Raw genomic sequence first — 26,382 nt, 5'->3', positions numbered from 1 at the left:
AAAAATATAACAGCACAACTGTTATCAAAATTGATAATATGAAATGATTCTTAAGCACCAAATCAGCATATTAGAAGATTTCTGAAGGATCACCTGACACTGAAAACTGAAGTAAAACTGCAATCACTTAAATAAATAACATTTTAATATGCATTCGGATAGAAAACTGTTATTTTAAATTGTAGCAATATTTCACAATATTACCATTTAAACTGTATTTTTGAGCAAATAAGAAATTTTTCAAAAAAAAAAAAAAAAAAAAAAAAGGAACCTTACCGAACCAAAAACTTTTGAATGATAGTGTGTACATACATAAATACATATACATAGCATATATATATATATATATATATATATATATATATCTATATATATGTATATATATATATATATTTATCTATATATATATAATATATATATGTATATATATATATATATATGTATATATATATATATATATGTATATATATATTATATATATGTATATATATATATATATGTATATATATATATAGTGATCATTTAATACAATGGGTATTTATCAAAGTACTGTTGTATTACAATCTCACACCATGGGACTTTTTTTTGTAAGGATGGAAGAGGGAATGTCATGTTGAATCATTATTAGTGTATAATTATTTAACTTAAAAGCCTTGCTATTATTGAATTAGTTTTTATAAGGCATATTTCACTCTGTTAATATGGCCCCGGGGCCCTGCTATCTTCTTCTAGAGTCAGAAACACTTTTTACGAAGAGTCCAAATTTAAAAAAATGAACAATTAAAACATGTCAAATAATATTTAGTGCAGTCTTGAAATACTGTATATGGACACTCAAACACCCTTTTTACATTTGATGTTTGAGGAATGATTGCAAAATGTTTCAATAAATGAACATTTAACAAGCAGCAAGATACGGTTAAAGATGACATTAACGAAGTTGAATGAGAAAGATGTCCTTATTCATACAGCTTCATATTTACGCTGAAACCTGATGTTATTTTAGAGTCACAACGACCTCTCTCTCGCATCTCTCTTCGGCCGAGCTTCTTTCTCGGACTTGAAATGGATCCTGAACCAACAGTCGAGGAAGTAACAAACCACTTTTTGTACACATCTGTCACTGGGCTGTTACCCAGTTTGCACCTTGTCTTCTTGCGCCCATGCTGGACTGTGGCCACTGGCTAACTGGGTAGCCGGCATACAGCGATGACTCTTATATGTGCCCAGATGCCTGAAGCTCCGCCCACATTGGTAGCAAGAGTAGGGCGTAGCGCCGCTGTGAATGCGCATGTGTGTGTATAAGTTGCCTAGCTCTTTAAATCTGCGTCCGCACTGGGGACAAGCGTAGGGACTCTCTCCTGTGTGCACACGCTGGTGCCGTTTCAGTCCGGACAGCACTGGGAAGCCCTTACCGCACTGCGGGCAGGGGAAGGGGCTCTGGGCTCCGCTGTGGCTGAGGCGGTGGCTCTTTAGGCGCGCGGCGTGCCGGAAACGCTCTCCGCACTCGGGGCAAACGAAGGGCTTCTCGCCGGTGTGGATGCGCTGGTGCTGCCGCAGGTTGCCCAGATAGTTGAAATGACGCCCACAGTCGCCACACTCATAACCGCCCTCCACTTTCTTCTCCCGTGCGCCCCGGCCAACAGGTCTTTCTGTGCCTCCCAGAGCTCGGGCCGCCTCGCCCGACTCACTCTCCCCACGAGAGGAAGAACCACCCGGGGCCGACTGCAGAGTGCTCTCGTCGTGATGCATGAGCTTGATGTGCTCCTCCAGGAAAGAGGAGTCAGGGCAAAGAGTTCCACAGAAGGGGCAGATGAAGGTGTGAGAGGAGAACTGCTGACCTGGAAAAGACGGTCAGTGAATCAATTCATATTTCCAAATCACACCAAAAAGATTGTTTATGTGAAAAAGAACACAAAAGAAAAGGTTAATTGCATTCATTTGTTTTTTTTTAAACAATGCATTGCGAAAGTCTAACATAGACACTAGTTCAAATGTTTGGGGATAATTTTTTATTTTTTTTAGCAAGGATGCATTCAAATGATAAATAACTATTTCAAAATAAATGCTGCTCTATTCAACTTTATTTTCATTAAAGGATTCTGAAAAATATGTATTATATTTTCTAGGAAAATATTAATATTTGTAACATTCTTGAGCACCAAGTCAGCAAATTAGAATGATTTCTGAAGGATCATGTGACACTGAAGACTGGAGTAATGATGCTGAAAATTCAGCTTTGATCAAAGGAATAAATTACATTTTAAAATAAAGCAAATTTAAATAGTAGTGTCAGAGGTGCACAACACATAATGCTTCCCAGCTGCATTCATGCAGATTTCGCACTGAAACCGAAACATTCTCTTTCTTTAAAAACACTAACCTGGCTCCATTCTGTCCATACTGTCCTCCGCCGGGCTGCTCCTGTCTTCCCGCGGCGAGCCCTGAGTGTCCAGAGGAAAATGGTCAGACACTGACCTCAGACTTCCTCTTCCTCCTTCAGAGTCTTCGGTTTCATCCTCGTCATCCACAGTGGGAACATCTTCACATTTTGTTTCAGTATCACCTAAAGAAGCAGAGGAAAACAGGGATACACCTATATACATACTGCAATGAGTGCATCTTTATAGAAGTATATGCATCTATATATTTTTTAATGCATGTAATTTATTAAATGTATGCATACGTCAATTAATGCATACAACAAACACGCATGCATATCACATGCACACTATATGCAACTACATATATACTACAAAGAAAGCATTCAAACTATACACATGCATAGTTTACACAACTGCATTCATCTATATACACAACACGTACAGACTATACACAATACGCAAACATATAAGACACAGTGCATGCATATTATATGCAACCACATGCATACTATAATCAACTAGACACATACAAAAAGAAAACGTATATCACGATACACGAATACTATATGAATCTATATACATATTGCAATGCATGACATGCATACTATATACATGCTACAATGCATGCATACTTTAAACAACTATATTCGTCTATATACTATAACGTATGCATATCATACACTATATGCATACGGCAATGCATGCAAACAAATAAGATACAATGCATGCATATTACATACAACTACATGCACACTACTACAGTCCATGTCTATAGTACTCTAGATTATATGATTAAGCAGTACCTTTAAACTCAGTAGAGTTGAGCTCGACTCCTGAAATCCACTCGTAGTCGTACATGCGCTTGCTGGCGGATGGCAGCATGCTGAAGATGTCCGTGTCGGCGTCGGTGTCGGTGTCCGCGGCTCCGCTGTCCGTCCACAGGCTCAGAGACGCGTGAGGCTGCGATTCGGACCCAAAGGCCTGGTTGCTGTGGTCGCTCTCCACTTCAGCAGCACCCCGCTGGTTCTTATCCTTCATCAAATAGTCGCAGATCGCGTTGATGTTCTCCTTCTTCACCACGGGCGTCCCGGGTTTGGCTTTCTTCGGGTCGGCGCCGTGTTTCTGGCCCGGCTGATGCTCTGCTTTCCTAAAGTCCAGGCTGCTGGAGTTAGACCCCCTCCCGTCTTTCTCCGTGGACTCCAGCTTGGCTTTGAGCAGCTCGATCTCGTCGGTTTTCTCGCGGAGCTCCATCTTCAGGACTCTGATCCGGACGCTGACCAGCTTGCGTATCTCGGACAGCGCGGACTCCAGCACCAGCGTGATGTTCCTGCCCAGGTGCTCCGTGATCTCGGTCACCGAGCACACCAGCTGCTCGTCGGGCTCGAGCTCGGACAAATCCTCCTCGTCTCGGCTGAAGGACCCCGCGTTGTCCACAAAGGCGGCCTGGGACTCCGAGGACGGCCCTGTTTCCATATAGCAGTGATTTCTCTTTCGGTTCATGCTGAAGAGCGCAGGCACTCGGCGCGGAGCGGACAGTGTTTTGATCGCGATGGACACTGAGGATACAGCAGAGACACCATAGAGCACCAGAAGAACTTCCTCCCACTTCGGAAGCTGACAAAATAAACAGCGCCCCCTACAGAGCCATCCTGTAGCTGCTACAGACAGACAGACAGACAGACAGACAGACAGACAGACAGACAGATAGACAGACAGATAGATAGACAGACAGACAGATAGACAGATAGATAGATAGATAGATAGATAGATAGATAGATATTTTGTAAATTCCCTACAATAAAGATATCAAAACTTAATTATTGGTTAGTAGTATGCACTACCAATGATTTATTTGGATAGCTTTAAGGGCGATTTTCTCAATATTTAGATTTTTTTTGCTCCCTCAGATTCCAGATTTTCAAATAGTTGTATCTCGGACAAATATTGTCCTACTATAATAAACCATATATCGATGGAAAGCTTATTTATTTCATTTAGTGATTAACTGGTGCATCCTTAAATAGGCAGGCTATTTAATACTTTATACTAAATAGCCTATAAACTACATAATTTCTCATTACACATTCATATATTTGTCTTCAAAGACTGCTAGCTGTGCTGTTAAAAATAGTTTGACCGGCACAACATAGTATATCAAAACTAGGAGACTATAGAAAATTAGAAAGATCTGTTTAAGTAGGTTGGAGAGAAGAAAAGGAGAAGGAGAAGAATTTTTCAAGCAGGAGAAATTCTGTCTTGTATAATGGCCACTAGATGTCGCTCTGTATACATGTTTTAGACTTACTGTACAACTACATCTCACTTGCTATTGATTTGTTTCCTTTTACTCTGTTGTTGGGTCTTTTTCCACTTTTCAGCTGTTCTTTGAGGTGAACTATTCAGCAAATATTTTTGCATGCATGCAAATATGTATATATGTAACTTGCCATCCTAAAAGTTCCCCTTTGAAGTATAAAATTACCACACTGACAATTTTTTTTTTAAAAATAGTTACAGTATAAACACACAGTGAGCCCCAGACTTAGAACAAAACAGACGACAAAACAAAATGTTATGCATTTTTTATAATAATTCATTTGTGTCTTTTAAACCTTAATGTTTTTAACAAGACTAGATGTGTTCGTTTTTTCAAAATTACAGTTCAAGACAGCCTTAAAAAAACATTTGATGTAAAGGAATTAATGGACTTGATGGACTAAATTCCACTATAACTACTGAAACCATTTGCATTTACCTCCCACTATAATTTTCCAGCTAGTTACACTGATATTCTGATGTGCACTATGATCCCAATCTAACATTGAACACAGTTAAGAGTTTTTCTTTTTATCATTATCATTAAATAAAGAATGGTCTAAAGTTACATTTTAACTAATAAAATGAACCCTTTCAATCTTAGGTTACATTATTAACATATACAATATTTTCCACATACACAATTTGGCTTCATGTCAGTCTTTGAAAATGTCCAGCAAGCAGCTTCCTTCAGACAAACGTTGCTTTGTATTGCACAGTGTCAGTCTCGTTGACTTCCAGCACCCCGCTGAGGGGACGGGGCGCTTCTGTGGAGGGGTAAATGCCATTTCTCATTTTGTTCTGGCACTGGCGAAGCTCAGCTGCGTAACCCTCGAAGCTGTCCTCCAGAGTGACCCCCTTGTCCAGCAATTGGGCTGTTGAAGAGGGATGGTTGTTGACAGCTGAAGTGCATGCGTTTCCTTCTTCTGTACCTGGAGAAAAGTTTGCAAACAAGTCAGTACAGCACATATAAAGGAAAATACAGATGTGTGGGAATATGTGGGAATTGGGAGCCAGAATCCCATTTGGTTGATTAGGAAATGAAAGTCAAGTTAAAAATTACTTTTTGATTTATTGACATGATTATCACATCCTAGTTTAAGTCTGAACATGGAAATGCTTTAGAATACTGGATAAATATTTTAACACATTGATGATGAAGTTCAAATTGATTATGAGACGGCATGTTGTAGGCCATTATTTTGAATAATATAACACTAGTGAATAGTGAAAATGTTCAATCCTTCACTGTTTATTGTTATTCTGACTGTGAGCAACCACAAGGTGGCAGTATGTCCTCATTGGTAAATACTCAGCACCAGCACTCTTTTAGGATGGTGTCTTTATAAAATGTTTAAGTAGCGTGAAATTTCATGCAGTCATCTTAATTTAAAAGTTCCAGTAGTTGGAAAGATCATTTTTGTGCAAAAACATGCTTTGAGGTTTCTGACTGATTTCAGGTCTGCAGACACCTGGAACAACAAGTTCCTGTGTGTTTTTCAAATGCAATCAAGGCAATCATGAATGAAAAAAGTTCAGATGCAGAAAAGTAAGGAAAGGAGCATAAAGAAACATGATAACACCAGCAAAGTAAAAGGATGACAAACAAGATCACAGGCAAGTCTAGACTGCTTTTGCTAACATTTATTAGATCTAATCAGACTGACACAGAATCAACATGATTACTACAAAAGGAAACAGGATGGCAAGCAAATCAACAATGCAACTGTTTGAGAGCACAGCGTATAGCTTGAATCTTATGGTCTTTACAAAGTGTATTGTGAAATACTGTAAGAGTATTCCTGCCAGAACAACTGCATTGTCTCACATTCAGCATTGTTGAATCGCACTCTAGGCAATGATTAGATGGGTAGAGACACATTTGCACAGTTTGTATCAAAAGGAAATGTAAAAAATGAACAAAAAAGGAATATGAGAGATTTGTAAATGATTATTTACAGCACAGTCTTGATACACCCACGTGAACACTTTCAGATTACAATATTATCTACAAGGTGTCTTATTTTCATAAGGATGTGTCAAAACAAGTAAGACAAATTAATGCCTTATTAATTTAATATTCTACAGTACAGACAAACTGGCTATGATCCAAATGTAATAATGTCACATGACAATGTTTATAAGTGCATAATCCATATTGTTTCACATACTTTTCTTAAAAATCAGGCAGTTTATAGTACATATGCAGTAAACTAGCATTCCATTTCAAGCACAGCTACATCATCGTTCAAAATTTTTTGTCAGTATGACTTAAAAAAAATTTTTTTTAAACTATTCAGCAAGGAAACTTACATTTAAATTGATCAAATGTGACAAAAATGTATTTATAATGTTGCAAAACATTTCTATTTCAAATAAATGCTCTTCTTTTAAAAGTTTTTTTCAACAAAGAATCCTGAAAAAGGTATCACGCTTTCCACAAAATATTAAGCAGTACAACTGTTTTCAACATTATAATAATAATAAGAAGAAAGTTATTTTTAATTGTGATAATACTTCACAGTATTACTGTTTTCACAAAATTTTGAAATAAATAAATGTAGCTTTGTAATGCATAAGAAACGTCTTTTAAAACCATAAATCTTACCGACCCCAAACTTTTGAACGGTAATGTATGTGTAGAAATATGATGAAGTTGACACTAGGTGAGATCAATACTATCTAGTGTATGTCAGGTGAATTTGGGATGTGTGTTTTTATTGTTACATGAATCCATTCAAACATGCCACCCACCACACGTACGCACACACAGCCACACTCACGGCTAGTCAGGGGGGAGAAATACCTGGGCTGGGATGCCTGTGTAAGCATGGCGGAGGAGTGAAGTTGGCCTCAGGTAGGCTGCCCTCATAAGGGGGCGGAGAGATCGGCGGAGACGGAAGCAGAGTGGAGTTTGGGCTGCTGATATCACCCTCCCCCACAAGAGTCAGGTCACCCAGCCCTTCCTCTTCCTGACCCTGCGGACCAGAGCAGTGTAGGATGGGGGAGAGTGGGGCGGTGAATGGGGGCGAGTCAGGGCTGGGTGCACGGGGGTGTCCGTTTGAGGAGCTGGGTTTAGGAGGCTGGGGGGTTGTGGTGGTGTGGCCGGGTTTATGGGAGGTGGGGGTTGAGCAGGCAGGGGGTTGGGGTTTGGGATCAGGGTTCACACGGAGAAAGTCTGGAAGCACAAGGTCTTCTTTTCTCAGCAAGCCTCTTTGGTCGTCAACACGACTGCTCTGAGCACGACTCAACAACTCGAAAAATTCTAGAAAAGAAGAGTATTTAACCAATAAGTAGTTTATCAAATTGACTTATTATTAGCAAGACCTAAAACTATAAAAACAGTTTTTGTTAAAAAGAACAAAATAAAATAATGTTAAATAAAACAAATTTTATATTACATATTATATGATTATAATATATACAGTGCCACCCACTGATATTTTTGATCTTTCATTAAAAAAATTCACAAAACTCTAAACTTTCTTTGAAGTAAAACAATTGAAGTGGAGGGAAACTCACATTATGAAATAAATTTAATTAATACAAATTAAAAACAAATACACAAATGTATTACATTAAAATTTTAATTTAAAAAAGAAAATATGAATAAATGCTATAATACTTTATACCGGAAAATATCAAACCATTTCAAAAAAAGAAAACTCTTTTTAAAATAAAAAAATTTAGTCAAACTTTCTTAATCTACTAGGTTTTAACAGGTTTTATGTATGGATTAACTCCTCAAATAATTTTTGACAAAAACAATGGACAAGAAAACACTGAAAAGTCAGAGAAAAGTAGATAATATGTACCCTCTGCTTCATCCATATGATTCTTTTTCCCTTTCTTCCTCTCTGACGCAGCTGTCCGAGGATGCTTGTCTTCATCTCCTTTCGACGCTTTTCCTACCACGCTTTCATCTCTCTAGCAATGCAGTAAAGACAGATATGATGAGCTATGATGAATGAATCCTGGGCTGAATGTCTTATAGACTGACATGTTCATGAAGGTTTTACTCCCTTTATAAAAATAGGAATCATGTCTGAACAGTGTACAATGCCATTTCTAATGCACACTGATATTTCAAAACGTAACACAAACATAAGTCATGCATGTAACCACAAGTTCATGCTCACCACATCCATGCATGCTTAGAGTTAGTGACATAAAGAGAATGTTATTTAACTTAAGATGCATTTAGTTTTTGCACGATGACTGCAGTTTAAGTATATTGGATATTTAGAGGATTGAAGCAGGCATGACATCTCACACACTACTGTATTTACAGTAAGTCACTCTCACCTCTCTTGGCAGACCTTTCTTGGCAGCTGGTGTTTTGGAGTTGAGTGTTTTAGACTTGGCTGGTAGAGGAGTACAACAAAACAATTACCCAAAGGAATGTTGAAATGACCCTGAACACAATTACTTGATATTATCAGAGAGAAGTGGAGAACTGGATAGTGCACAAGGCCGTGTGTGTATATGTATGTGTGTGTATGTTTTGATAAAACATTTCTAAAAAATGTAGAATGTGTTATGTTATAGGTTGTATTTTTTTTTCTAAGTAAAATATACATATAAACATAAATATATGCCCACTAGAATGATTAAATTTATTGTTTGAATAGTATATATATATATATAAATATATAAAAAATCAAATATATATATATATATATATATATATATATATATATAAACATATAAAAGACAAATCTATGAAACGTCCTCAGTGTTTTTTTATATACTTTATATAAAAATGCTAAATGTTTCCTGTAAGGGATAGGTTTAGGCTAAGGGGATAGAATATACAGTTTGTACAGAATAAAAAACATTATGTCTATGAAAAGTTCCTATAAAACATGAAAACCCAAAATGTTTGTGTTTGTATGTGTGTGTGTACGTGCATGCGCACCTTTGGCTGGATCAGCCCTCTCCAGTACAACTCGCAGGCCATCAAGGTTTGATATGGGCACTCCAAGATCGAGAACCTCTGTCTCTCCACTCTAAAACAATTTCAAACATTTAATATTAGACTCTTTTCTCAAGAAATGTGACTTCACACAAATGAATTTTGATTGATGTCAGATACAGCTAACTGTTCCAGTTTTATCAGTACAATTTAAGGTCTAAAGACAGGCTTGATTAAGCACAGAAAATAATTTCTATGCATTTCTCAGTGCATTTTGTGAAATACAGCTGTGCCACAGTATAAATTTACTAATAAATCCTTCTTTGATGCAGGAGATTACAATAAATCAACCTGACAATCCTGTTACCCATGTTATAATATTTCAAAAATCATATCATTAGTGTTTTCTACAAGCTATTTAGAACTAGTGATGCTAGTCACAAATAAATCACTCTTTTGATCTAATCAGTCAAACGGGTTTGTATTAAGGTCTGAAATTAAAAATGAATCAAACTGAATTGTGAACAGTTCACTCATGCACTGAATCTTTTGCATCAGTTTCTCACACCATAACGGAAAGCTTTATACTCCTGCTCATAATACTTGAACGTTACACATGTTAACATGTGGCTACTTATTAAATTGCTTAATAACCTTGTGAGTACAATCTGCTATTTTTCAAATCCTGCCGTGACTACATGATGTTACTATCCACAAAGTACTATTTAAATGTGCAAACTTCATTTACAAGAATTAAGGTAACGCAAGACTAGAGGTTTATGCACCTGGGAACAGTATTCCAGTTGCTTTAAGGATTATTCAGACAACGTCATAGCTGAAATAACACAAAATATTTGTATGGAAGAATTTAAATAAGGACTTGTACAAAAATACAATGCTTTTTTTTAATCTTCTGGAATGTCTCGCACCACCAACACTGCTTGTGCTTGTTTTTAACTTAACTAGTTTTGAAACCAGAAAATTCCTCGAAACACTAAACACTGCTATGTGACTGAAATGTCAGCACCTGCTTTTAGCCTAGCTTTATATACATAGATCTTCTTGAGTGCTTCTGAAGGCTAATGCTGAACGTCTGTGCTCTGTGATATAGTAAAAGCTTCATAGACCACTGGCTAAAAATAAACTAGCTTTCATGCTTTGCAGAGCTGGGAGGTGGTTTTGTTTCAAGCCATTACAGTCTTTTCTCTCTGCTTAGTGCTGTCTTCCATTAACTTCTAAAAGCTGGCTCAGATGACCTCTGTTTGACGTTTAAGAGGGGAAAAACTGCAGCGTTCCTGCTATACCACATAACTCCACGCCCTATGAGACCGAACCAGCTGCATGTTCATTTCACATCAGGAAATCTTATTGTTTTAAATCTGACATAACATATAAAAACAAATTGAATCTAAAATCACAGATTAGATGAGACATTGCTATCTTTTGCATTCAGACCTGTACTAAGAGTATGCACAGCAAAAATTACACAACGTATGCCAGCCATATGTGTAACTGGTCACAGTCAATCACTTACTATTCTTGCAACCAAATCACCAAGATGGAGTCCATACTTTGCAACCACAGGACGCAGAACCTCAGTCACAGGTTTTGTGGGCTTTGCTTTCAACCCAACCGATCTGTTAATGGGTACCAGGTCCAGTCTGGAAATAGCAAACAGGGTGGATTTATTTATAGTCAAGTGGCAACCACAGTACACATTTGTTTGATAGTCTTTTCTACATTTGTGACATATGGTGCTCTTGGAGAGAAGAGAACATAAAAGTCAACATAACTACATTTGGGTCATTAAATACTTCCGGATTATCATGAACTTTCTAGATAGTCTGTGTGAAAGAGAGATGATAGTACCTGAACAAAGTGCGTTTCTCAAGACGAAGTTCTCGAGAGCTGAGTGTAATACTATCTTGGTCCAACACCAAAGGCTAAGCAGAGAAAAATGGAGGAAAAAAGAGAAATCTTAGCATTCACAGAATAACTAAAGGAGACTTTATAAAAGCTGTGAAGGGTCTCTCTACCTTCTCTCCTCCGGTGAGGAAGAGGTCGACAGCAGCCAGGTTGATGTGCTGTTTTTGACAGAGCTCTAGCAGCACCTGTCTGATGGAGGCGCCCTGTCGTAGAGGAATGGAGCAGCTGGAGCCGTCGGGTAGCATTACTGTACACGTCCTGCTACATCGCTCTTTGTCCTTTTCCCAAACAAAAAAACAAAAAATCTACTCACACTTTCTTTACACAAAAAAAATCTACATTGCCTGGCAACTGTAAACGGTAAGGAATTTTATTATAAAAAGTGTATATTATGTTTAATTTAATTTAAAAAAAAAAATCTTTTTGTGTTCTGTTTTCTTTACATTTTTTATACAATTAACGAAAGCAAAAGAGACCTCTAACACTAGCTTGCTCTGTTCGTTTTCTATACTGTTTTAGTTATTATATTATTTAAAAGCCCTTGCTACATGCACTGCGTTAAGCTAACTGAGACTTGTTATAGCACTTGTATATCATTGCTCTTTTGTTGATTTTGATTGCTTCCATTTTCCTCATTTGTAAGTCGCTTTGGATAAAAGCATCTGCTAAATGACTAAATGTAAAATGTAAATGTAAATTTCATTAGCACTCTGTAAAACTCTCAGTAATGCATGATCACAACTGTTGCTTTAATTTGCTGTAAATCCTCCCCTTGCATATCTAATGTCTAAGTATTGTTGTAACTCCCTAGTGTCCTAAATGGTGCACCCCCAAACTCCCAATTCTCTTACCTCATTCTTTCCTCCAGAAGACGAAGTGTTGAGCTCTTGACTCGCACCAGAAGACAGAGAACCCTGAGACCCTCTCCGTCCATTACAGTCTGTCCACACATATGGATAACCAATCAAAACATGGCAGATGTCACACATCACATATTAGCATACATTAAACTGGTTTTCATGTGTTTACAATGTACAAAAAAATATTTACCAAAAATAAACATATTGAAAGAAAAGCTGTCGCATGAAATCAATATATTAAATTAAGGATGTTTTTCTCTGCTTTTGATGTCAAACAAAAGGGTGTTTCTTCAACTATGGATGAACACTGACAAAAATGTTGGTTGCTGTGGACATAAATGACATAACTTATTAACACAATAAATACTGAAACATAAAAATCAACCCCACAGAAGCTACAGAACACATAAATAGATGTGTGAACATTGAATAAGCAAAGGTGTCACTCAAGGTTGATCAGGTGATCTTTTCCTGTTGAAAGAACACTCTTTATAGTGTTCACATGTCTTAAACACCGTCAGCTTTTTAAGCATAATCATTACTCATAGCTACATCAACAGCAGACAGGGTCAGATCTACAGAAATATATGATGTTATATATATATACAGGAAATTAACTAAATTGCTGATGAGATATTGTTTTGAGACTCACTGTACGGTAAATCTGGTGCATCTCTTTTCTTCTGTCCTTTCCCAATACTTGGATATCTGTACCAGGAAAAGAAGCCGTTTTTCTTATCAGAGTGTTTCTCTCTGAGGTCATCACTTGACCTGCCTGTTTTGGGCCTCTTATTTTCCTGTAACACCACATAACACAGTCAGACTGTATACTATAGCAGTGAATCAGGGTAAAGCTATAGGAAATGTCAGCATTCATTAAGTCCATTAAATGCATTCTGTACAGCTAGCATGGAACTAAGCAGTGGGCAGTATGGCCAACATTTTATAGCACTCTTTTATATTATTATTATTATGTAAACTGCAGTATATTATTTTATATTAAAGTATAAAAAATATTTGAAAAGTATTAATAATAAAAAATGTAAAACAGTTTTTTTCATACTAATATTTTGACATTGTAATGGTTTGGTTATTTAATCTAAAACAAATGATGTAGCAATGATTATTTATTACAAAATAAATTAATTACATTAAAATCGAAGGTAGTTCATGTCATTTGAAACAGCTGAGCTCTATATCAACACAGCAAATGGTAATGTTGCTTGGCAACCACAGACAACTAATAAAAAACTGATGTAAACAAAAACCAAAAGCATGTATTATATTACTCATAATTTATCCGCCACAAAGCTTTCTTGAGGTATTGCTGCTGTAGTGAGATTAGTACCTTCTTAGGTGTGGAGAAAGTGGAGCGGTCCGAGCTGAAGCTGTGCTTGGAGGGGGCGGGGCTACATGGAATCGGGCAGGGGTCAGGGAGAGGTTGACCCTCTACCTCAGCCAGCATGCACTCCTGATAGAGAGTGGACTTCAGGAACCGAGCGTAACTGTCCATCTTCATCAGGTTAAAGATCTGCAGGGATGAGTCAAGGTTTAATGAAGGTTAGGTTTGCTCAGTCAAACAATGACAAGTGCTATGTGAATGTGGGAGTTTAATCATGTGTGTACATCGACCTGCAGCTGTGGCTGTTTGAACATGTTGGGCTGTGGAGCTGTCAGGACGTCGTCAGCAAGCTGAGCTTGACTATCAATGTTCACCGGCGTGGTAGCTTTACTTGAAAGGAATCGATTGTAGATCTCTTTGGCTTTCTGGGACAGCTGAAAAACAACAACTATGATTAAAACACGATCAAAAACTGTATGCTCCCGACTCTTAAAGGATAACTTACCCCAAAAAATTAGAATTCTTTCATCATTTAATCACTTTAATGTTGATTAAATCACATACATACACCAGTGATGTTTTTGTTTACTAAAAATATTAAAAATGATTCCTGTTAATTGAAGCTGAAATACAGTTACAATTAATACAGAGATATATATATATATATATATATATATATATATATATATATATATATATATATATATATATATATTTGATGTAAAATTTAAACTTAGGAAATTAAATTGTAGTTTGAATTTAAAAAAGTTTGAATTTAACATCTTTACTAATACTAAAATTACTTACACTTAAAATAAAATTAAAAAGAAAATGTAAAAATAAATGCTTATTCAAAATATGAATAATTTCTGTAACAGTATAAAAAAAAAAATACTAAAATTTGCCGACACCCTTCATGTTTAATTTTAGTTCGTTCCTCACATGAAGCTATTAAAATGCTTCCAAAAACTTGGAATATAGTGCACAAATCATGCAGACTTCTTTTGTTGTGCTTATATGACTTTTTTTGTAGTTGCGAAACCAGGATATTCCACTTCCCATACTTGTTTTATTTTTCCACAGAAGAAGAAAGTTGTTAAGATTTTAAACAACATAGGGGTAAGTAAATGATGCCAGTATTTTCATTTTTGGGTGAAATATCACTTTAAGGGTCATTGAGCAAGATGACTGAATATGTATGATTGAGGGAACCGTGTATGTTACAGATGATTACCTGCTTTTTGTCATGTTCTGGAACTTGGCTAAAGCATTCACAGGCCTGCCAGAATAAGATGTTTTCCTCACTAAACTCCTTCTTTAGAAACTCCTGCAGGAACACAGAAAAGTACATTTGGTTCTAAACTACTATCCTGTGACATTATGTTATGGTGTCAACAAATGAAACAACACAAACCATCAATCTGATATACACAAAGGCAAGCATGTCAAAAGCTCACAGGCCATAATAATTGTATTTAGTTAACAATAAGCAAATGTCTAAGACACACTCCAGTACTTACAGAAAAATAGCGGACACCGACAGGATCCTGGAGCAAACGCTCAAAGCTGACGGCCCATGATGCAACACGGCGCTCTGAGAAGCGACAATGGTTGGTGACGCTGGGCAGACTACCGTTACTTTCCAAACTGTTCACGCTGCTGCAGTCATGATGCCCGAGACCGCTGCGCTCTGAAGAAGGAAAAGAGTAAACATGAGAGTCAAGATGATTTAGGTTCAGATTCTTGAACTGTTCTGCTCTGGATCACTAAAACAAATTCACTTCTCTATTCTGAGATGAGATGTCTTTAATACTGTGGCATGAGGTGAGGAATAGGAATGATTTTTCATGTTAGGATGACGATATGCAGATAAATATTTAGAATCATCAAAGTGCATAATTTCAGTCAGTAGTGTTACCAACTGAATTAAAAAAAGACTGTTTTCAAACAGGTTTGCTTCAGTTGGAAACTGGTTGGTAAAACACTCACTGCATTGATGGGAAAATCAATGTAAAAAGGTCTTATTTATGGTTTAGGGTTAGAAGAATTTTAACTTTAAAGTGTTGCTGATTCGAATACAAAAATAAGGGATTTTGTAATTTGTAAGCAAGTAACGCTAGAATATATGTAATTTGTTTTGTATCTTTGTTACAAACTGTTGCGGTCCCTATCATTTGTAATATTTGTTTTCCTTGCTTTTCGTTAGACAAGTCCAGACAAACCTCAAAGCTTCAGACAAATTAAGGGAAACTTCCTCATTGCTCTGCTGTCAGTTTTACTGACACTGCCCAAAAACTTTCTCTGTGCACTCTGACCTAAACTAAAATCTTTTAAGTGTAACTTTCTGTCCGAGGTATGTTGTAAGGTCTCTAAAGAAAAACTAAAGTACAGTAAAACAGTAATATTGTAAGTTATGAAGTCATTTCAAAATAACTTATGTTTAATAATTTTTAAAATGCATTTCTTTCCTGTGATAACAAAGCTGGATTTTTTTCAGCAGCCATTACTTCAGTCTTCAGCGTCACATGATCTTTCAGAAATCATTCTAATAGGCTAATTTAGTGCTCAAGAAACATTTATTATTATTATTATCATTGCTGAAAACAGTTGTGTTGCTTAATATTTTTGTGGAAACAATCAAAAGAACAGCATTTATTTGAAATAGAAATCTTTTGTAAAATGATTGTCTTTACCTTCACTTTTGATTTGTTTAATGCATCCTCTCTGGATAAAAGTATTTATTATTTATTTTTAAAAACATCTTACTGACCCTAATGTTTTAAACAAAAGTGTATCTAGAAGTCATTAACTACAGATTACTTCAATTACACATTCCACTCTGGAGGAAGTTTTTGCTTTCTTCTCAGTGTACAAATGAAGTGCACTTGATAGTATGATCTTGTACTTCTCGTAACATTTTTCTTGTATCTCTTTATAGAAAAATTTAACACTTTAAGATGACACCAATAAAATTCAATGGCTCACACAACAAACATCAGAACAACAGACTAAAATATTTTTTTTTTATAATAGCAATCTCTACTTAAAGCTAACTTCAGAACTCATTAAACAACTTCCTGAACTCATTGAGTTTGCTTGTTAGAAAGGGTTGAAACAGAGTACTCACCTCCATCTGATGCAGCCGACTGAAAGAAAAGAAAAAAAGACATGAATGAGCAATTGCCATCCTGACTTCGGTGGGGTAAAGGAGGAGAAAACGAGGAGAGAGGTAAAGTTACAGAGCTGGAGTAAATGCCTGCAGACATCTCTGCAGTCTCTCTCATCTTTACCGAATGTGTGTGATGTGTGTTTGTCGAGAGGGGAGGGTTTTTACATATGGTCGTTGATGTAGCTGTGTGTAATAACACGCAGCTGTTTGCACCTCTGCTACGGTTACCGCCCACAAAAACACACACACATCAAATGACCTGACGCAGGCCTGCCCAGACATTAGCAAAGACCATAACTTTAACAAAGAGCTTTAGTCAAGCTTTTCGGGTCATAAAAACACTGGAGGGAAACCTGATTGAGAAGAAGAATGCAAATCAATATGCAAGTCCCAGGTATGTGGAAGTTGACCAATATGGTAGAACCATATAACTTATCTTACAGCCTATTTGTTAACATCAGCATCCCAGAGACCAACAGAGGTGTGTATATGTGTGTGTGTGTAGGCTGGGAGCAAAGCACATGGACAAACACACACTGTGTTTGTTCAGTGGGAGGAAGTGTAACGGAATGAGGGCAGTTATTGGGACAGCAGATGGACACACAAAGGAACAGACTTTTGTGAGGTGAATACAAATGAGATTTTACAAATGTGAAGGTGGGAGATAGAAGTTCTTTGTTGGCACATAATAAAATGATAGAATCAGATTCATGACTCATAGAACCTCTGGACAATGTTTACCGAGTGATATCATGCACGAACATGCACCATTCTGTCTGGTGCCATTTAACCAGATGGATTTGTTGTCTAGAGAGTTTTAATTTCAGCCGCAGGCCCTTTTCATTGTATTCACCACTAAACCAATGCCAAACTTACAGCCGTCCAAAAAATCTTTCCTTCTAGACACAGATGCGCTCAGTGCATTGAAGGAATGTTCAACAGTAATGCAGTTACAATGGACGTCTAAAGGGCAAGAATTACAGAGCGTTTAAAATCAGAAATAAGCAATTACATTTACAAAAGTTAATACATTTAGGGACTATAGGCAGATAAAATTATTCATACACACACATTATATATAAAAAATTAGATATAATATTTGGTATAAATAACAAGTAGGGATGCACCGATGTCATTTTTTCAGAACAGGCCGATACCGATACTTTTATTTCTGGCAATTGCCGATGCAGAGTACCAATACCTGTATTTTCAATGCATTTATATTTTCAAAAATACTGGGTACAGAAACCAAACCAAAAGAATATGTATAATGTTAGTTAGCTTAGTTCATTTAGCAAATAGATATTTCCTTCAGTTATTTTTCGCAGTATCAGACTAGTAATCACACTACTCACATACATAATGTTTAAGTATTGTTTCTTTATTTTGGGAATAGGAACATTTATTCTGGAGAAATGCCTAGCCCCATGACTTCCACTATGTGTTTGGTATTGTTAACATGTTTTTTTGAGGGATGAGTCAAAATTATTTATGGTGGGGGAAATTTTTTTTAGAAAAAGAAATTATATTAAAATGAATGAATGATTGGTTTTCATTGTTTGTAATTATGTCATTTAGCTGAGCTGAAATCACAAAAGTAAGGAGTATGTGTCTCTAATGGTAATGAGTTAAAATAGCAGCTCATCAGCATTCAGAAATGGCACATTCCAGTCCCAGTACGTCACCATTCTCAAATCTGAGCTCTTATGACACAATCAACATGACTAACGGAGAGCTATTTATATGCTAATAAAAGACAACGATATTAAGAATGGAGAACAGCCAAAAGCGGACACATATGACTTGATTCATTGTGGTTCATGTCAAGGACATCTTTCTATTATCTTACAAAAGGGTTTGACCAGTGATACAGAAAGTGCTAAGCACGGATGCTTTAGTGATGATCTAAGACGGAAAATAATCTTCAAATGATTAAAAATGTTACAAGTCAAATAACAACATGAAGTGCTTTTTTTAAACTAGATTTTTAGATTTATATTATATTGCTATGAAGTTGCTATGAGACCCTGATTATATTTTAAGTGATATCCCCATTCCCCAGATAGCTTGTTTTCCTTATTCAATATATATTTTTCAGTTTATTATCTGTCAGCCATCACCAGAAATCACACATTTAGAAAAGTAATAGCACACCTCTCCTTAACAAGCTGCATGATTTGAGCACTCATTCATCTCTGTAGCATAAACAGTGCAAGACAAGCTATTCAACAAATTCAATACCTATAGCTTGAGGTGCATTTAAAATCCTTACCCTAAATAGTAAGAGCAACAATAAAGTGATGCTTTCCTTAGTGACAACAGCTAACAATATACAAATATTGTAGCATTCTATAAATATAAACATATGCCTCCTCCGCACTTTGTCTTTTTCCATCACATCCCAGTCCAAGAATGCTCTTAACACTGTTTACAGACACAAGAGGGACGGCCTTGAAAAACCACAAGCCTCCAGGACACTTTCAAAGTGCAAATGTGTCTTAAAATGGTGAGTTGCACAGCTCAAACTAGAGTCTACTAATATGATTCATGAGTCTGAGCCCTTACTGTGACAATCTGAAACCGAGACCCCTAGATAAAGACTTTCTCTCACAAAGTGATGTAAACCTGACTCCTTATAAGACCAGAAGTGGCCTCTTCTATGCTTTTAATTGTAGTGAGGGATGAAAGTTAGCAATGAGAAACAGAGGGAGGAAAGACAGAGAAAGGAAGAAAATGAGAAGCTATGAAACAGTGGAGCCTGAATACCATTCGGTTTGTGCCACCACCCTGGTGTATTTGGTCAGAAACACTATGGCAACAATTCATCTCAGACCACAGACTGTGAGGCCACCAATGACACGCGTCTCAGGCAGGGGCGCTCTCTCTATATATATATCACACGCTCCCATGAGCAAATGTGTTATTAGATGGGGGTTTCACAGCAGCAAAATCTGGTAGGCGTACTGCGTGGCAGGGTTCAGACATCTGGTTGTTGTGACCCGCCGCATGACTGAGTGATGTTTCTGTGAACCAATCAGATGCTTTGAAACTTATGAGAAGTAAAACCAAGGAACTGTATTTATGGATTCAAAGAGGAAATGATGAGGTAATTTCTGTGTTTAGAAGAAAACATGTTTGAGCCTGTTTACTAGAATAGCAAAGGGAAAATCTCACTGCAGATCATCAAACCACAATGAGGCTCATTTTCTTTCTTTGGTTCAAACTTGTGTTTGTGTATCCGACTTGCACTCTAAAAATTATATTTCATAGTTGTAAATACAATAAAGACTATTGGAGTACACTGGAAAATACATTTCTGTTTTTCTAAACTTTTCAAAACAAAAGTACAGTTTTGTTATTTGTTTCTTTGTAATTGTTTGTGAAATGAACTGGTCATTTCTGAGTGAAATTTGTTTGTAAACCAAATTGTCTTCAGGGTGTATAAACAAAGCCATATTCAAAAAAAATTTTGCTTTGAAACCATTTTCACTAATACATTTCAAAAATAATGACAAAGAAACAGCATGCAACACTTTGAATATAACATGTATTCTTTAAGTAGAAATACTGAAATAGTATTTTTTGTGTGTGTGTGTGTGTGTGTAATATATATTGCAATAATGCTTAATTTACAATGAATCATTTTTTTTTTTTTTTTTTACACAATGTACTGATATTCTGGTTCCTAGATATCCATAAGTATCATCTAACTGGTACAAAACCAAGTAATTTCTGTCATCATCTGCCATCAAATTTTTTAACCCAATGACTTTCAAAATATTTTCTTTAGTGTTCTACGGAAGAAAGAAAATGCTATGGAATGATATGAGGGCAAGTAAATGTTGACAGAATTAAAATTTTTGGGTGAACTATGCCTGTAAGTATGAGTAATACCTATGCCTTGTAAACATCATAAATTACTTGAAGTTTCATTGCATCTCTAGGCCACACATACTGCTGCAAATACTCCTTACAATCATAAATGACTTTCTGATGTCTTTGCACAACTGCCATACACCCTTCTTCTTGTGAATCTTCACACCTCCACTGACGTTACGCAAATAACCTAAGCACAACTATGTGTGGCAAAAGCTGCAGAGACTCGCTTTGTTTATATTTCCACCTTCTGGACTACGTGAGGTGACGACTCCAAGAAATAAAACTGGTTTATATCAGTATTTTGATGAGGATTTAAATGTAGCAGTTTCATTTTCTTTCACTCAAAACAGTTTACACTACCTCTAGGCTGTCAAGTACTGTCTTTCTTCTCATTCAGGATGTTCTGTGAATTCAAACAAACACATGCTAGCTTCTTCTGGTGACATTTGTTGATAAAGGAAGACAAAACCCACAGCCACAGCACACTATCTCTAGGCTACAGCTAAAAACACCATTACAAAAGGCAAGCAGTTGGTCTAAACAAAATATCTTGGCTTGTCATAACATGTTTAAACTGAAGTTACTGTAATACATATAGACAAAGACTAATCAAAAGGAGCCACAACAACAGGTGAGAATACGCTTGAAATGTTCAATAAACTGAACATTAAAAAAACAACTTGCATATTTGCTCTTTTAAAAAATTATAATATGTTTTAACAGATCTAAGGATTATATCCATGTGCACGGTATTTGCTTTGCTGATGAAGCCACTATAACAAAACATTTAAAATATTAATATAAATATATATATATTTAATATAGTTTACGATTTAAATGTCAAAAACAAATGTAATCATACTTTAATTTAGTAAAGTATCAAATTAAATCTACTACATGTACAGATTTTGTTCTGGACTCTGTATTTCCGGTTATGGCCACAGGAAAATATTAATGCAAATGTACAAATGTAAGTTCATTAAATGCAATGCAATTAAGTTGTGACTAAATGTTCACCAACTGTGTCATTGTAACTCATTTTAATTAGCTAAATTGACAATAAAGTAAGTGAGGACAGACGTCCAGACACACAACTGTGGAAACATCAGATCGTGAGACGACTGTGTCTCAAGTCCAGCTGAGCCAGAGACTCCCTGCCGCAGCTGTTCAGTGTGGGAGTGCAGGAATGAGATAAAACAGCTAATGAGTAAAGCAGCTGATCCAACCAAGCCCGATCATTTGAATTTGCAAAGAAAAAAAAGAAAAAAAGAAAGAAAACACGAACGTAACCTGAGAAAAAGATTGTAGCACAAACTCACCACTCTTGGGGGACGCTTTTTCCTAAAGGAAAGTCTCCTAATGAGACTCATAGTCAGGAGGCTTCTTCTCTTTGTCTGTGATTTTGGGTTCATTACTGCAACTGAATGTGTGGGTGATCGTGTGTGTATCTGTGAATACCTGAAAATCTCCACCCAGGATCAGATGGCGACACAAAAAGTCTTGTCGGTACAGGTTCAGTCGGCCCCCAACATACGACAATATGCTACAGACTAACTGAATGTTTTCTGCTTAGTCATCATAACTAACCTGCGATATTAACTGATACTTCTTCAACCTCTTCCAACCAATCAGCTCTGTAATCAAACTGTTCCCGTTCTTTATTTTTACAGTTTTTTTGTTGTTGTTTTGTGAGTTTAATTTTCGTCCTTCAGACAAAGAAAGTCCCATAAATTCAGATAATATTTTGTAATGTGATATTAATTCATTTCAGCCCACTGTACCATTTACTGAATTTTTTTTTATTTGTTACCATTTTTAAGAACATAACATTGACAACAATTATCAAATAAGACTAAAAAATAATTAAAATACAAAATGATGACATGAATCGTTTAAAAACAAAATATGATTTGATATATTTATCAATTAATAAATGTAATGAATTAAAGCATTAAAGTGAAGTTTAAATCATATCGCTATTTTCATCTAAATAGGATGAACTAAACATAGCACATCCTTTTGTCGCTCTCAAAAAGCATTTTCATCGGCAGTCCTGTTGACGAAGTGAATGATCATTTGAAGAAGTGTCTGGAGATAAATTTAGATGTTTTAGCACTGGGCATGATGGGTGGGCCTTTCCCAGACTACAGCTACCAGGGAAGGGTGATTATATTATATGCTATTTTTCTTCTTCATTTTGGTTTCAAACCAGTTCTCAACTGCATTTGGAGATTCTGTGGTAGGAAAAAATAGAGTTTGTCAGCTCTATATAGGCTGGGCTGGTGTGTATGTTTCTGAGTGAGAATAGACTGTGAGCGGGTTGGGTGTGTATGTATGAGAGAGATAAAGAGGGCTGTAGATTTACAATATTAGTTTCCGCTTATTCTCAGCGAACAGCTCCAGATTAAGGAAGTATCCCTTCTGCTTGGTGAGCAGACTTGATCTGACTTTATAAACTGAATGAACACAGACTGAATGAATGAACACACTCCTACTGTATGAGCTAAAAAAAATATTTTAAAGTTTAGTTGAAGCTGTAGCCCAGCAAAGCAAATATGATTCCTTTTCAATGGGAGCAAAACAAATCTCTTCCTCTTATCCCTGGCAGAAAACAAACTGCCTGAAAATAAAATCAGAGACCTCAGAGGAGACTTCCTTTGTGCCCGATGGAGGAAGGGAAAGCCTGATAAGATGGTTTGCTTGAGTAAAATGTGTCTACATCAAGCGTTCATTATACTAGCTGCCAATTTTCATCGATTTCTAAGCCCAGCACATTTAAAATAAAGAAAAAACATCACATAGTTTGCTATTCACCTAATAAAAAGCAGTAACATCTCAATGAAACCACATGATTACAGCAAAGGACGAAAAACAAAACCAGATGCAAAATGGAAACCACAAAATATCATTTACCAAGGCCACGTATTCTCTTCCCAACCATAAAACAAACCACAGCAATATTTTAACCGCTCTCTTTGAATACATCGCCTGTGCAATGTATTGTAATCATCAGAACAAAATGCTAAACTCACACTGACCTGAATCTTATGAGGAACAATGACTGGCTCGTCTCCAGGTGTAAATGATACCACATTCATTTATAAGAGGTCACAACCGGAGGACAGTGTCGGAATGTTTGGCCTCTGGACACAACATCCTGCAATATACTATACTACAATACAGTGCAGTATCTAACCTGTGATCTATAGTTACAGTCATCCTTCTAGTTTCCATTGATGTTTTTGTGTCCACATTCAGAGTGCATGAACCAGAACTTTATAAACAAGTTTTTGTTGAAACTGCTTTTGTGAATCAGTGAAAGTGAATCCTGTGTATCAGATTAGCATGCAGGCTGCATATTTGGCTATGCACATTAAGTTTATTTACTTTAATATCTAAACTTTATTAAATATCTAAATAAAGTTTAGACCAATAGCAGAATAATATTAACCATGGCCAACAACACTAATGATGGTTAAAAATTTGTAGATTTTTTTTCTCAGTTTTGCCAGAGCTATTTTTCATGAGGCAATTCTAATTAATGATCATAAGCAAATTTGTAGTGCAGCTAGAACACAAATGCTCATAAGTGACATATCTGTGAGTATTTACACAGTTCCACATTTGCATCTTTGATTTGCACAGGATAAACATCTCTCCACTCCTTTGTGTAAGGGTAAGTCCTGGAGGAAAAGCATCCATCATCATCTAAGCTTAACCCATGCACATACCACATACACTTTCAAGCGTTCTCTCTTTCTTCCCTCTCTTTGTACCAAACCAGTGGTCTTTCAAACTGAAACCTAACACTCATAATTATACGAGGCTAGATCTCTTTCCTGACAAAAATAGTTCCCTGTGACCAAGCGTATACCCGTTTAAACGCTTTCAAAGCTACCGTGGAGTACTGGAAGGAGACGACCTGTTAAATGGCTTTGGAATTAAGGGAAATAGTACATGGTATGTATGGAGGTTCTTCATTTTCAAAGAACCATTTTTTAAATGCGAAGGGACTGAATAAGTTCTTGATTTACATTATAGTTTTTAGATGAGTCTATTTGTCGCTATGTTCTTAATAGCTTAGTAAGGCTATATTTGCACTAGTGAACTTTCATTTTAAAACGCATAACTTTTGCTATGGTTATACCTGTTGTTTAGACTTCTCCAGCATTTTCGACCCTCATGGCTGCCTACATTTGCTTTGCATATCCTTGACAACCATGTAAACAATAACATCATGCTCGTTGTTGTACCTGCCAGTGACTAACAACCAGCTTCCTGTTTACACTTTTATACACGTCAAGTGTGCATCAATTGCCACGTGACATGCCTTTTCGGTTGCATGGTATGGATGGAGATCGTTTCTGAAACGCCAGTGTAGACGAGGATCAATTTCATTTTAAAACAAAAAACACACTAGTCTGAACAGGGCATAAAATTTAGTAAGCTGCCTACCTAGACAGCATTTTAAGGGGGGTTCCATATTCAGGAATTCTGCCTTCAAAGGTATATATTTTTTATTATAAATAGATTTTATTCGATAAAAAGTACAGATAATTACATGTATTTCAATCTAATAAAAAAAAATAGATTTTCTTTTTTTTTTTGTTTTTGTTTTGTTTTTTTGCAGAGGAGACAGCAATGCAGGCAGCTCACTAAAACTGAGATCATAAAATTGATTTAAGTGACAAATGTGATTCATGCATTTTATTTTTGCATGAAATCTGCCAAGTACATAAATGTAAATGATGGCGGGCCATGATCCATGCCAGCAGTTGTTCAAGGTAGTTGAAGCATAAAGTGCTGATTTGATAAGTTTAATAATGAAGGGTAACAAGCAGCCGAAAATGACTGCTAAATGGCTCAAACAGGAGCTTAAGAGCTGAGCTTAAGAGAGAAAATTAGCCCCCTGGCTGTGTCCTCCAACAAATAAAAACAAACTAAAGTCTGTGTATAACCCACATCAAACATTTTACATTAGCTTGCATTCTTTCATGTGAATAAGTCAATGTCTTGAAACAATTTGTTTCTACCATCACTAATGAGCAACAGTGGTGTATGTCCAGTTGAGCTAGACACTCCTCGAAAGCTTTCATGTGATTTATTGTGTTACACCCTGTCTGCACCGGACACAATGCAACAACAGACGTGCCCAGTGTAGACATGCTGTTATCGTCAGATGCAGCAGCTCTTGGGTGAAGGAAAGGCTTGTGGGGCAGCAGTGAATAGAGGTTGAGGTGAGGGTGAGAAGGGTGTTAGCCTTGGAGAGAGCAAAGATAGAGAACCACTGATATAGAACACATCACACTTGTAAATATCAAGCATTTGCAGATACTAGCTTGGCATAACTATTAAAAAGTTTTAAAGACCATTCACACCAACAATGATAACAATAAACAACATTGTAATGATATTAGCATCCACACCAACTGATATAATCAAAATAAGCACATGCTGCAGTTTTGTCACCAGCTCAAGCTCTTTAAAGGAGGTTGGAATCTGTTTAGCTGTCAATGGTTTTATCACTCATCATCTGGAAAATAATCGTTCTGAAAGCGAGTCCAATGATATTGTTTCCCTTTGATATTATC

General features: G+C 36.5%; 2 protein-coding genes across 2 annotated transcripts in view; both read right to left on the bottom strand.

Annotated features, from left to right (window-relative positions):
* Positions 1-511: 511 nt before the first annotated feature.
* LOC109092570 (zinc finger protein 16-like) lies at positions 512-4,004 on the bottom strand. Its single transcript, XM_019106333.2, has 3 exons — positions 3,188-4,004; positions 2,384-2,566; positions 512-1,841 (listed from the first exon to the last, which is right to left on the bottom strand). The coding sequence occupies exons 1-3, from the start codon at positions 3,882-3,884 to the stop codon at positions 1,132-1,134; spliced, it is 1,590 nt and encodes a 529-aa protein (XP_018961878.2). The 5' UTR covers positions 3,885-4,004; the 3' UTR covers positions 512-1,131.
* A 954-nt stretch (positions 4,005-4,958) lies between these two features.
* Positions 4,959-26,382, bottom strand: part of rgs12a (regulator of G protein signaling 12a) — a 36,457-nt gene continuing 15,033 nt past the window's right edge. Inside the window, exons 4-18 of the mRNA XM_042727108.1 lie at positions 16,871-16,889; positions 15,264-15,433; positions 14,978-15,070; positions 14,034-14,177; positions 13,750-13,932; positions 13,054-13,198; positions 12,378-12,481; positions 11,652-11,846; positions 11,485-11,558; positions 11,150-11,276; positions 9,619-9,709; positions 9,006-9,064; positions 8,516-8,627; positions 7,507-7,965; positions 4,959-5,632 (exon numbers count right to left, since the gene is read on the bottom strand). Of these exons, the coding sequence (XP_042583042.1) occupies positions 5,391-5,632; positions 7,507-7,965; positions 8,516-8,627; positions 9,006-9,064; positions 9,619-9,709; positions 11,150-11,276; positions 11,485-11,558; positions 11,652-11,846; positions 12,378-12,481; positions 13,054-13,198; positions 13,750-13,932; positions 14,034-14,177; positions 14,978-15,070; positions 15,264-15,433; positions 16,871-16,889 (2,217 nt within the window). The 3' untranslated portion in view covers positions 4,959-5,390. The remainder of the gene's footprint in view (positions 5,633-7,506; positions 7,966-8,515; positions 8,628-9,005; positions 9,065-9,618; positions 9,710-11,149; positions 11,277-11,484; positions 11,559-11,651; positions 11,847-12,377; positions 12,482-13,053; positions 13,199-13,749; positions 13,933-14,033; positions 14,178-14,977; positions 15,071-15,263; positions 15,434-16,870; positions 16,890-26,382) is intronic.

The sequence above is a fragment of the Cyprinus carpio genome, chromosome B7 (genome assembly GCF_018340385.1).
Source record: "Cyprinus carpio isolate SPL01 chromosome B7, ASM1834038v1, whole genome shotgun sequence".
NCBI lineage: Eukaryota > Metazoa > Chordata > Actinopteri > Cypriniformes > Cyprinidae > Cyprinus > Cyprinus carpio.
This window is presented reverse-complemented; position numbering and strand designations above follow the sequence as displayed.